This window comes from Perca flavescens, chromosome 14 (assembly GCF_004354835.1).
Source record: "Perca flavescens isolate YP-PL-M2 chromosome 14, PFLA_1.0, whole genome shotgun sequence".
In the NCBI taxonomy this organism is placed as follows: Eukaryota; Metazoa; Chordata; class Actinopteri; order Perciformes; family Percidae; genus Perca; species Perca flavescens.
The window spans coordinates 18,212,521-18,225,901 of record NC_041344.1 but is presented as its reverse complement, the minus strand read 5'-3'; the positions used below and the strand labels follow the sequence as shown (position 1 = coordinate 18,225,901).

Sequence of the window (13,381 nt, the reverse complement as noted above, 5' to 3'; positions counted from 1 at the left end):
ACCAAAAGAACAAGGACACTTTTAAATTTCCTCTATCATATGCACAGTCAAATACTATACTCCCATTATAAATAAAAATCTAAATTAAGTTTTGATTTATCTGTTGTTTTAGGTCAGATGAAACCAACATGATCTACCATATCACTCTCAGATAAAAAAAAAATAAATAAATAAAAAAAAAAAAAAAAAAAAAAAAAAAAGGAAAAGCTGGGGCACCCTAGTAGCTCACTTGGTTGAGCGTGCGCCCTATGTACCAAGGCTCAGTCCTTACCACTGCATGTCCACCCCCCCCCCCCCTACAGCTGTACTATCAATTAAAGGCCAAAAAAGCCCAATAAATGAGGTTAAAAAAATCGAAAATCCTACAGGGTCGTCTGTTGACAGCTGCAGCTGCTTTTCGTCTTATCTACACATCTATTCATCCACACGACACACCTGTGTTTACTGTTGAAACTCATTCCTCCTTCCTAAGCCTAATCTTTTTTTCCATTGATGTGACCTTTCTCTTCCAATATCCAAATGCATTTCTGCTGCCTGCCAATTTACCCTTTACCTTAACATTAGCGACCTTTCACCACAAATGACATAATAATTTGGTTTATCTCTAGACTGGCAGAACAGAAAAGGGAATCCAACAGAAAGAAGCTGATAGATACTGACAGAAAAGAGAAAAACAACAACAATGAGAGAATCTGAAAGAAAGACTAGGCTCTTAATTTTTAAGCATGTGCGATACTATGTGTAAAAATATACGCATAGTATCACACATGATAAGTAAGTATGATTATTAAGTTATTAGCAACTTTCCAGTGACATTCAGTGCTACAGGGAGTGCAAATCAGCCCCTATACCCTGGTGCCCCACCCCCCACACTCCTGTAAGCTTCTTAAATTGCTGTAATAAGGTTAAACTTGATTCTAACCATATATTACATAAGGTTGTTTGCATGACTTGCGCCTCCTGCAGAGGACACAGCCAGGACATATCGCATGAGTGTGTACATACATACTGTGAAGCAAAGCTACACCGTCTGACCAGCTATGGAATAAGTCATGTGACTACATCAACTCTAAACCTCAACCCAATCAGGGGACACAAAGTGTGTACTTGTTAGAGTGTACAAGATTTTAATTCTATTTTGAATACTTGAGTGGAGTAGGGCAAAGGTTTTTTTTCCCCCACCAGCTCTGTACTACACTTTTCTAAAGACTTTATAAAAGGTTGTGCATTAAAATTTCTGCAAGTGTAACAGGACCTTTATTATAATTTATTTAAGAATTGAGTTTATGCACCACACTTTCACACACAAAATATTCACGTCATCCAGAAATTTCTTACCGTTTGTATTTTATGACTATAATTACACATACATGCTGGTCTGTAATATCTGGGTTTGCTCAAGCTGCTTTTGGACATCTTGTATGGTGTATTTCTTTAATAGTATGTTTTCATGCTGACACATTTTCAATTAATGATTAAGAAGAATGAGCACATCTTGATTAACAGTTAACGGTTAATAGTCTAAAACATGCGGTCTCCAAGAAGCTCTATAGGGAATCCATCACCAATCAGACTCCATTACTCCAGTACCGATACTAAATCGGAAACAGGATGCCAATTCATGTCGATGAAGAGTAAGTCATGCCAAGTAGCGTTAATCAATGATGAGTTCCAACTGGTCTGACAAAGAGGACATACAGGGACACCACCGTAGTCTCAATCCTTCTGGACCATTACCACTTTGTGGGCTGTTTTGTTGTTATTGTGCAGTTTCTGGGCATCACTCTGGTATTTTCTTTTCCCAGTGTTAAAAGGCTTGTTGGCCTTACAGATCCTAACTCAACCAATTTAATTCTACACAGTACGTCCACATACCAAGCAGCAGAGTGGTAACCCCCAGGGACAAGAGAGTTTGGTACTTTCTCTAATCTGTTCTGTGCCTCCAAGCACAATTTTCCCCTATCACTTTTACTTCCTTTCATATTTTGATTTGAGACGTGCAAATGAGTCAAATGTTTTAAGTATGACTCATGGACAAAATAAGCCAACTTCGGGAATGTGGATGAGTGATAATTATTTAAAATTAAGTGTAGAGGTTACTTACCATTTCTGAAATAGCTTAATGTGAGTCACTTCATATGCAAGTGCATGTTCAATGGTTGTGGTAAAGAAAAAGGGTGAGCAGATGGCATCTTAGAGTTTTCAACTTGACGGTTACTTATCCTCACCAAATTTATCAATAACTCGCAGATGTCACAAGCCAGTTTCTTACCTCCTTGGCACTCTTTATCTTCTCCAAAAAGGTGTGTAGTTCCCTGGTTTCGGCATAGAGAGCACGACACACAGCCTGGTAATGGCTGGGGGCGTCTGATGGGCTGGGCAGGTGGGAAGAACATAGCTGTAGAGGAGAGAAGGGAAATAATGAGTTATATATATAGGGGAGTTATATATAGTGATACTTTAAAAAAGGGACCATATTTATTTATTTAAAAAAAAATTCACATCAATTTACATTTTTTTGTTTACACTCAAAACGTAAATGTGCCATGTGGAACTGTTGCATACATAGATCTCTTATATAGTTAAAGCAAGGTGAGTCTTTTTGTGATCAATTATTTATTACATTTTGAAACAAGAACATGCATATCAAGAATGTACATAGAGACAATTATTACAATTATTCAATTATTACAATTATTCAAATGGTGAGAAATACCCACCATTTGGTGAACATGTAAAAAGATAATATAGGCTTTTCTATCTGTTGAAATCCTTGACAAATTCTTCGGTCAAACCCAAACCTTGTTAGCCTAGCAATCTAGACGCACCCTAGTGGCAGCAAATCTAATTTGCAGCCAGGGTCAGTCTAGCAACTCTTCATTGGCTTGCAAGCTGGAAAAACCAAACTCTAGTCAGGCCAATCACATAGTGTATAGAGTCGGTGGGTGGGCTTAACATAATGACAGCAGAGTTGTGACGTTTCCGCGTGAATTCCCTGCTACTTGAAAACAAAGAAGATGGCCGCTGCTGGTGGCGAACAGCGGTCTTTCGAATCGGCTTTGGCCGTGACTCTGGAAGACTTGGAGTTAAGCTTTTCACTGAAGTCATTCTTAAAAAAGGAAAATGTGTTCGGAATTTTGCCGACCGGATATGGCAAAACTAGCGTTGCTCTAGTTGGTTTTAGCGCTATCCTATTGCGTCCAGAGGGAATTTGAAAGACAACCGTTTATCCCGCCCCTCGGATTGAGCCCTGCCAAAGAATTTCTAATAAGGGAAGAAGTTTCACTCTCTCGTTACTTCTGGCTTCTGAACTAGTTGCAGTTCCAGAGTTCCGTATAGGGGGCGCTCACAGGCCAGTGCAGAATGAATGGGACTCTATGGAGCTATAACCCTCAAAATCCACTTTTCTCAGGATATAATTTTTTGTCTAGTAATTTGAATGTTGCATTTGAAAGAGGAGGCTAAGAAAATACACACTGCTGGGTGTTATATTTTTTTTAAAGTGTTTTTTTTTTTTGTTCTAAAAAGCCTTTTAAAAATGTCAATGACGTCATACACATATACAGCCAGAGATACTGCTTTACGGCAAACTCTGAGTCGCTTCCTTTCTTCTCTCAACAACACAGCTAACAGGTAAGGCTCTCCCTGTTAATACACATGCTAGAAAGAGGTTTGCTAATGTTTTAAAGACCACGCCAAAATATTCACTGAAATCTGGTTCTGCTTTGGATGCCGTCAAGCGGGATCTCCGATCGTAATCAGTCCTTCACTGACCAATCAGCATTCATTAGCAGAATGCTAGCGTGTTATGGGCAACAACGACTCAACCTGTAAGAAATCAAAAGGATGTAAGTACTCGTTCATTCATCTTTCGACCTATAATCCATGTTGAACTTGCAAAAACTACAATCAAATCTGAGATTGTTCAACGGCAATCAGGCGAAAGAGACAAATTTAGCCGTCTAGCTCCATAGAGTCCCATTCATTTTGCACTGGACCGCGATCACCCCCAGTGGAACTCTGGTGAAACTGCAACCAAATTCGATACAATGGGGCTTAATAGGGAGTGGAAAGGCTTTCAGTAGACTGACTTTGGCCCTGCTAATGGTGAGTTCCCAGACCTAACATCTTGATGTGGGTCTGGCTTGTCAGGCTAAAACCTTGTACTAACAAGACTAAGAGTCTATAGTCATGCTAGCAGCTGAGGCACAGCAGTGCTTCGAGTTAAATGCTAACATCAGCATGCTAACTTGGCTACAATGACAATGCTAACATGTCATATTAAGAGAGTATACCGTTGATCATGTTCGCCATCTTATAGATTAGCATGTTAGCATGCTAACATTTGCTAATAAGCACTTAACCCAAAGTACTGCTGAGGCTGATGGGAATATCATTAGTTTTAGGATCTTTTCTAGCATAGCTAAAAACAGTACCAGAGCTTTTAACAGCATGAACCGGATTGTCCAGATGAAGAGACATTGCCTCTAACTAGCATCACATATGCACCATAAAGCTCTGACCCATATGGTATTTGACTGCGATTGTTTAAGATAACACAAACTGCCTGCCAGAGTAATGGATGAGCTGCCAAATTATGTCTAGTGACACAAAGCAAGGAAACTTAAAATGAAGGAACAGTCATTACTCATCACATACATCACTGGTGACAAGCCTTTAGCATTTTACATGCATTTTATTGTAATAGAGCATTTTGTTATCAATAACTAACAAACCATCAAACTGTTAGCCACCTCTATCAGTGTTTCCTATTATTATTATTATTATCATCATAATCATCATCATCATGAGGTGGCACTAACTGCCAAATTTTATATGCCTCAGTGAATCAAGATCTTTATCATTAAACAGTACTGTGTTAGTGAATTAACTCAGCATTTGCACTTTGTTTAGCTAAGGTTAGCCAGCAATATCTCTGTTGAGAGGTCCTCCATTAATTTGGAGATAAAACCCCGTTGGTAAGAAATAATCCTGGTGAAGGTGTAAAAGACACAGGCAGTGTTGGTGAGTGATAGAAAAGGTTACGTTACAGCCTCTCTATCTTATGGTCATGATTTAAGTGTCGGGATTTGCCCCGTTTGGTCATGTATCATAATCTGTTTGCAGACCAGCAGCAAGGAAAACAAATGTGCACATTTAGATTAAAAAACATCAGTCAACCTAACATAATGTATTTTATTTGTATGTTGTGGAAGCACTCTTCACTCAAAGGTGAAACAACACATATGATGGGTTATAGTGGAACATGCAATGCCCGACCCATTAACTTAAACTAGAACTGGCACTAAAGTCTGGCACCAATGCAAATTTCTAATGAAGTAGGAATCTTACTTCTTTCTATTTTTGTCGACACAAAAGAGAAAACCAGACGAGTGACATATTCTCATGTTCTCCTGATGGGTTTGGCTAGCCACAGGAATGTCTGACTCAGCAAAAAGTGTCATCTTCCTCAAAGAAAAATCCACAGGTAAAATGATGCGTGAGAAGGGACTCTTTATGTCCATGCTAAAAATACCGCTACATCAGTGGTTTCCACTGTTATGCTAAAAACGATAATCTGTATCAAGCACGAAACCTTATCTTTTGAAAAAAATAAAAGGAAAAGGTGGAGTCTGTGATTCTAATCCAATAAACAGTTGTCCGTTTTGTGCGTGCACTGAAAATCCAGTGTTTATGCACAGCCCTGGATCTGTAAATGGGAAACAAGCTAAGTTCTGTTCGTGCTTGTGCCATGAATGTACAGAGAAAGACAGCCAGAGGGATGCTAAATCTGGTACATGCCAATGTTTTGAAGGAGTACTGATGGGAGGGGTTATTTGTTTGTTCAAATGTCTTTCTCCAAAATCACAGACTCTACCTATATCAGTATGTACCTCACATGTCAGCATTTGATGAGCCAGAATTAAAAAATAGACTACAATCCAAACTCCAGATTGACAGCTAAATTCACTACATTTCACCAAAGCAATGAGGAAACTCATTCAGCACATTCAATGTCTGAACTATTCCTGTTTTAGTGGGATGCTTCACTCACAAGTTGGGTCATCTTTTGTTAGCTTCACGTCTTGCTGAATTCTTATCGACCCAACCTACCTCTGCCTGACAGAGTACAAGGAATGTGCAGTTATCTACTCCAGCCATGTCATACCAACATATTGCAGTTTACACTCAAGAGAATGATTGTTGGAGAAATTAGGAGCCAGGCAAGGCAAGACACACACTGGCAGCAAACAGACTTGCACCCAGCGCAATTGACTCTGTACACCGATGTATGCATCATTCCTATTTTGCACCCAACGCACAGCAGACTTTTCCCTCCACTACGCACGTCGGTAAATTAGGGAATGAATTTGCGCTCCCAGGGGCAGTTCAGTTATTCCCTCAAGGGAATATGTTTGGAGGTGTATTAATGACTGCATGTGGATGCACTGCTCCCTTAACAGATCTGATGTAAAAAATGGGATAAAAAGGAGGAAATGGTCAAAGCAAAAGAAAAATCTGAACATTTAATACGCCTATGACAACTTAGATCCGTCAGTCTGATCCCTCAGAAACATGACTGATCAAAATGTTGCAGTAAATTATAGACTTATTATGGGAGTGTGACAGAGTGGGAGGATTGTACTTTTGTTTGAAACTCACCTGATGTATCTCAGGTTGCCGCTTACTGAAACTTGAAGAAACTGGACTGAAAAAATCAGTCCGCAATCCCCCCCCCAACAAGAACATACCGTGATGAGGTCTCGATAGCTGCGAATGCTGGTGACTGTGGTGGTGGCAGAGACGGGCTCCTCTTCTTCCTCCTCCTCGCACTCATCTTCCTCCTCTGTGGCTTCGTAGCCCTCGTCAGGACAGGGGTCACTCTCGGTTTCTTCGGTGTTGGTCATCATGTCGATCAGGCGCTCCAGCGGCGGGCTGAGTTCACGCTCCTCATTTTCTTTGAGGCCAAAGTCCAGAGCTTTGTAAATCATGACACCGAGTGAGTCAATAACCTGTGGGACAATGGACAAATGGGATGGTGTAGATTATTATTGTGTACTGGAAAATATCAATTTTATAGACTTTGGACCAATACAAGAGTTCCTTTCAATGCAGGTTCTACAGAAAAAAAATAACTGTGCAGGATGGGGTTTAGTTAAGATTGACATCCACTGCCTTCCACATTATCAGAGGTTTTGCTTCTAAGCTAGGTATGAAAGATTAAAAGAATAATTAGTATATGAACACACATTAATGGTTCTTTAGCTTGACAATTGGGTAGGGAAGCTGAGGGACATTTCTAATTTAGCAAGGTAGTAAAATAATTGTTTTCCTGTCCACTGACATTTTTGCACTTGCAGTTATGTGTGCCACAATGTTCTATATCAACTACATCTACAACAAACTCAATTTACCTGAACGGACAAGAAGACAGTTCATGTCCTCATACCAGATGTGAAACGAGGCCACAGTGTTCCTCCAAACAGCGTGATTATTACCATAATCTGGGGATGATTTTATTTCATCACTGCTTCCCCATATTAACAAGCAGGGTATGACCTTTGTTTTTGCAGCTTGTTCCAAAATGTCTCAAACAACCATCCGGTTTAGAACGAGACAAAGTTGTTCTTTCACTGCAGCATGACAAGTTGTCCCATCCTGATTTAATCAAACCACTGATCTCCGTTCTACAAGTGGATGCAAGAGGAGCTAAACGTTCTACACAGGAGAAAAGTTCATGAGGAAGGATTGCTTTTAGTTTCTACACTTGGAATACATTTTCTTTCAGGACTTCAGCTTTAACTGACACTTTCAACTACTTCCAGCACTTATATTTTAACTGCCATTGAAGTTAGTTTTTTTTCCCCGTGGTCATGTCAGTCATGTGTATTTTCCTAAATACAGCACTACAGCTTCACAGTGCACTCTCAGACAGCAAGAAAATATACTTGCATCCCTTTTCTTATTTCCAGTCATCTATTATAGAGTGCCCTTCATCATCGTTTTCTACAACATCCAACAAGAGAGTTATGTCAGTGTACAACTGTTGTGGCTATAAGATTTGCACAGGATTTGAATGAGGATAAAAACTGCTGGCTTCAATCGATTTGTTTGCAACACCTCAAAGCTATTTTGAATTTGCTTTGTTGAGGTATAAAAATAAAATGATGGGCTAACTCACTGCTGCATTACATCGTTGCTGTACTGTATGTTATTCAGAAAGGAATGGAGCGACATTGTTGAAAAAGGGAGGTGTCCAAATAAAACAGTGTTGATGTGGGTGGAGCTGGTGTTGTCAGGCATGACTGGCTATGCTTGGGTGAGGTACCAGACAATAGTACCTGGGCTGTGGTGTACAGAGGCAGAAAATCATTAGATAACTGACATACTGTAGAGTCAAAGTGCCACCCCTCACATTTGGACTAAACTCACTTAGGGGTTTCCTATAGATACTTTTTTCCACATTGATCTTTCTAAATAGCATGACATTTCTCAACATTTTGCATTGTTTCTATATTTAACAGTGAAAATGGGAGCCTATTACATTCAAATTATAAGCTAGTATCCACTTCCATATTTATCTACGTTTTCTTCATCTCTGCATTTAAAATGGTGTAGACATCACAGTTCTACATCACCTGACTAACAGGGCCTGTCTCTACCGCTTTAGCTTTCCCCATTACAAAAGGTGAGAAAACAGTCATGTCTATAACAGGAGTGTTGGGTTGTTTCATGTCCGTGGTGTTAAAGTCACAAGAGCCTTGAGAGAGAATTCATGTATAATAAAACTTGGTAGAAATAAAATATAAACAACAACATTTGTATTGCTTCACTATGTTCGTCTTGTCAAAAGAGTTAAGTGTACAACACTTTTGACCATGACGGTAGGTCTATCTCTGAATTTGTATCATTAGAACATGCTATGGGATTGTAGGTTTCTTCTTTATGGATCCAATCCCTGACCTGTCAGTTTAACCAATTATACAAATACTGTGAAAGTAGGAACAGCATTCTGAATGTTCTGACACCAACTTATTGATCCATTTTTTCCTCTCCTTATCATGTATCAACCATATGTGTGTGCAGATGATAATCCTGTCCCAGGGCCAAAATATATATCCTTTTCCTTAAGTGTCTTATTATGTAACCTTATAATCCAGCTGTAGGACAACATGCATTGTAGTGGGCGGAGACTAGGGAATGCTGTGCAGACAGAACAAAGGGTGTCACTCATGGGCCAAAGGGACGCAAGGATTTACACTGGACCAGGTACAGTGAATTAACAAAATTTAAGTGTGGAAAATACTCTTGTGTCCATGTGTAATTTAAGCAGTTGCATTACACTAGATTTCCATTTAAAGGGACATCTGCTATACTGACAAAGCATGGGTAGATTAAGCCAACCGTTACGGTTTAAATCCAATTTCTCTGCTAACAAAAAATGGCTTGTAATAATCAACTGCCTGGTACAGAACGGCTAACGGCTAATTAATTACAGAACCCTGTACAATAATCTGGTTTATGCTGTCCAAGCTTTAGGCACTCCAGAGCATAAATAACAGCTTAGACTCAATTCAACAAATACAGTTTAGTCCTGATATGAATGGCTAGAAACAAATGCAAGTGAAGGCTGTATAACTCTACCAACATGGTAGTATTGCAACAGCTTCGTGATTTCGTCAAAGAATGACATCAAGTCCACTATGAGCTGATGGCAGGTGGAATGAGGAAAAGACATCTCAAGTATCGATAGCCAGCAGCATCCAAGAAAGAAGAAAAATTACAGCTAGGTTTTCTAATTATACCTCACAATCTCACTTGAAGACCTGTGAGTCAGAGGAATGAGGCACGGAGCCAAAGCAGAGGAAGAAGGAGGGGAAACAAGTATGCGGATAAACAGTTGGGGGAAAACAGCCAGAAAATCCACTGCTGGGTTTCAGGCACAGGCAGAAATGCTTGGTAGCAAAACCGCTAATTGAAACCAGGCTCCACCCAGGATAGGTGGAAGCCTGCCACGGTGGATGAAACACTCATATGTTCCCATCGCTGTGGTCTTGGACAACCACAGGTGACACAGACAATCGCCTACATTTGCATCAAATGCTGAAATGTAGCAGGATGAGTCATCTGGGTGCGCATACATATACACATATATCTTTGGGATAGATAGATGGATATCTATCCCAAAGATATATGTGTATATGTATGATAGATAGATGGATATCTATCTATCTATCTATCTATCTATCTATCTATCTCCCAAATCAAACTGAATATTCCTCCCTCGGAAGCAACGCTTCTCACGCTCCACAAACAAATACTGATGCCAACAAGAGTGTGCATGACATCATTGCTCGTTTTCCAACAATGAGTTGTTTTATACTACAGAATCTCCTTCTCACATGAAGACCCGTGTCAGAGACATCATCTTGTGAATCAATGACACATAGGAAGAGAATTTTTTACTCCTGAATAACCTTTGTCTCCTGAAGGAACGCTGCGTTTCACATCAAATCCTAATTGCTACAGCTAGCCAGCATAACAGTACAAAATAGCTAAACTCTATAAAAGTAAGACTTCAAATGATGGATAAAAATCATAAAAATAAAATTAAAAAAAACACAGGACTGGGCACGCTCAACTTGCGTGTATACTTAGAAAGCTTTGAAGGCTGGGTACTGGATCCTAAAAGTGAATAATCAGAAATAAAACTACGAGGACAGCACTCCAATTTGATAGGTTCTTGCCACACAACTAACGTTTCGGGCAGCGCCCGAATCATACAAAATGAATACAGAAAGATTCTTTCTAATAACATTTGTGCCCACTCAAAATTAAGAGCACTTTTGCCACTTAACCATATAAAATGGGTCAAGCTGTTCATTTAGCAAAACACTGGCCTTTTGACTACCAGGGGCATATAATTAAAAACATCTGTTTGGTGTGCTCGCATGCCAAACAGCTCAGACAGGCAAGCAAGCAAGTTTGGTCACTCATGAGAATAAATGCTCAATGCATGAGGCTAAAACTCATGCATTTACCGTTTGTGCTGCTTTCTTGACCAGAATTTCAATGAAAAGTGATTAATTCTAAATATGACTACCTCCGGTTAGACAGAGGTTAAATAAATGAAGAAAATATCTGATTAATTGCCAGTTTAATTCATATTGGGCAAACTGAAAGGACAAATAATCCTACAAAAAAAAAACTAAACCAAAAAATATAAACATATTCTACGTTGTATAAGATGGCTCAACAAGCAGTGCAAGAGGAGCAACCATAATGGGGTCAGGCTTATGTGCTGCCGAGTCTTTTACCACACAGCTCAAAACACAGAAAAATACAACTACTACTAGTTTTCCATAAATTAACTGTCAATACATATCAGTTGTCATGTTTATGTCTATGGATATGCCAACATCTAGAGCTGATGAATTGACATGCTGATCTGCACCATCGCAGGGGACTTCAGATTAAGTTGGAGTTAAAGCTAGGGCACGTCTGGGAGGAAGGAGTGCTAAAGTGTCATTGTGAACAATATGAGTTATATTCTTCACGGTTTCATGTTACTAGATTTAACAATGATAACCCGGACTACGACGGAATATTTACCGTTTATTAGCCCAACAGCATGTCCTTACAGCAGCATGGCTAACACCAACGGACACTAATGTTACCCATAATCCATCCGGTGTATGTCAATTAAGGATCCTATAGTAGCCCAAAATACATGACAATATGTGCTTCATAAAAACTGATCCTTTTCTAGCCTTTTTCAAATATATGAAAAGTGTAAAAAGTACTAACACTATTCATTTGAAAGCAAACAGGCCTGACATAATTTTTTGGTTGGAGTTAACACAATCACATTCTTGCCTTTGTAGTTGCAGCCCAAGGCAACACTGTGACCATCTGAGTTCACAAAACAGTCAGCTAAGCAGCCTTCAGCATTTGCTGCAGTAGTAGAGCAAAGCCATCACAACACAGACAGTTACATAACCAGTGCTAAATCTAGAGGTCTTTCACTGCAGGAGCGGATTCTGGGCCTCCTCCAGTCTGAAGCATCATTATTCATAGCAGAACAGAACACGATGCTGCCCATTGATATCTCCTGGTCAAAAACTGTCCGCTTTGCATTAATATATGAAGTCAGCTGAGGACTAAGAAAATGTCCCGGTGCATCAAAGAGCCATCACTGACGTGTCATCATTTCAAACTACCAGGGTGATATAGGCATAAAAGCTGATATTGGAGATGCAGGTTAGATAGAGAAAATATATTTTAAACAAAAGGCATCTCCAGATAAAACTCAAATAGCCTTAGGATTACATGGTGGTGCACACAGCAGTTTTTGTATGTGCCAAAAACATGATCCTCCCAAAACAGCAAACCCACAGAGTCTAGTTTATTTCACTACAGCAATTATTCATCAGCTGCAACAGAACAACAGTTAAGTCAACAGTTTGACTTAAAATGTCGTCAGAATACCCACAGTGGTTCTAAACTCCACACAAATCTGAAAGGCAGCTTCTGTGAGGAGAAAAACATGCTCTTCACAAAACCCAATTGTCGTAATCCAAACACCACACCGGACTTTCTAACAGCTACTGAGAACATATGTGATAAAAGAGCTGATAACCTAGTAAACTTGACAGACTGAAAGGAAATTCAATTAATCTCTCAGGCCTGACTGGACCAGAAGAAAATGAAAAAAAGATTTATTCTGTGGTTGATATAAATAGAATAACCCAACAAAGAGCTCAGACTACTCAATAAATTGCATTTCTGTGGTTAAGTGCTTGCTGTGAATATCCCAGTATAGGCAGAAATGTAACCCTAGGGAGCTGTAATATGAGAAGCTTTTAAGTGTAGCTGTCAATGCCACAAAAACCAATTGATTAGGATAAAAGCAGGATATAACAACTAGGTCACTGGTAAATGTCAGGCATACAGGTACCAAACTGGGTGCCAATCACTCCAGGGGACTACTATATGTGTGGACTCAAAAGACACACACACACACACACACACACACACACACACACACACACACACACACACACACACACACACACACACACACACACACACACACACACACACACACACACACACACACACACACACACACACACACACACACACACACACACACACACACACACACACACACACACACACACACACACACACACACACACACACACACACACACACACACACACACACACACACACACACACACACACACACACACACACACACACCATTACTGTACACTTTTTACATGCAAAAAAATGTGCACTGCTCTGCTGAATCTGAGCCAAACAGCCAAATAAATCTAACCTATAACAGTCTGGAAAAAGTATAAGTATGGTGA

The 13,381-nt window shown here is 39.7% G+C and overlaps 1 protein-coding gene across 3 annotated transcripts in view; it reads right to left on the bottom strand.

The window, feature by feature from the left end:
- The window catches only part of spire1a (spire-type actin nucleation factor 1a), a 33,445-nt gene that overhangs the window by 13,153 nt on the left and 6,911 nt on the right, over positions 1-13,381 (bottom strand). For all 3 annotated transcript variants that reach the window (XM_028597544.1, XM_028597545.1, XM_028597546.1), the window contains exons 3-4: positions 6,753-7,013; positions 2,273-2,398 (exon numbers count right to left, since the gene is read on the bottom strand). In XM_028597544.1, the coding sequence (XP_028453345.1) occupies positions 2,273-2,398; positions 6,753-7,013 (387 nt within the window). The remainder of the gene's footprint in view (positions 1-2,272; positions 2,399-6,752; positions 7,014-13,381) is intronic.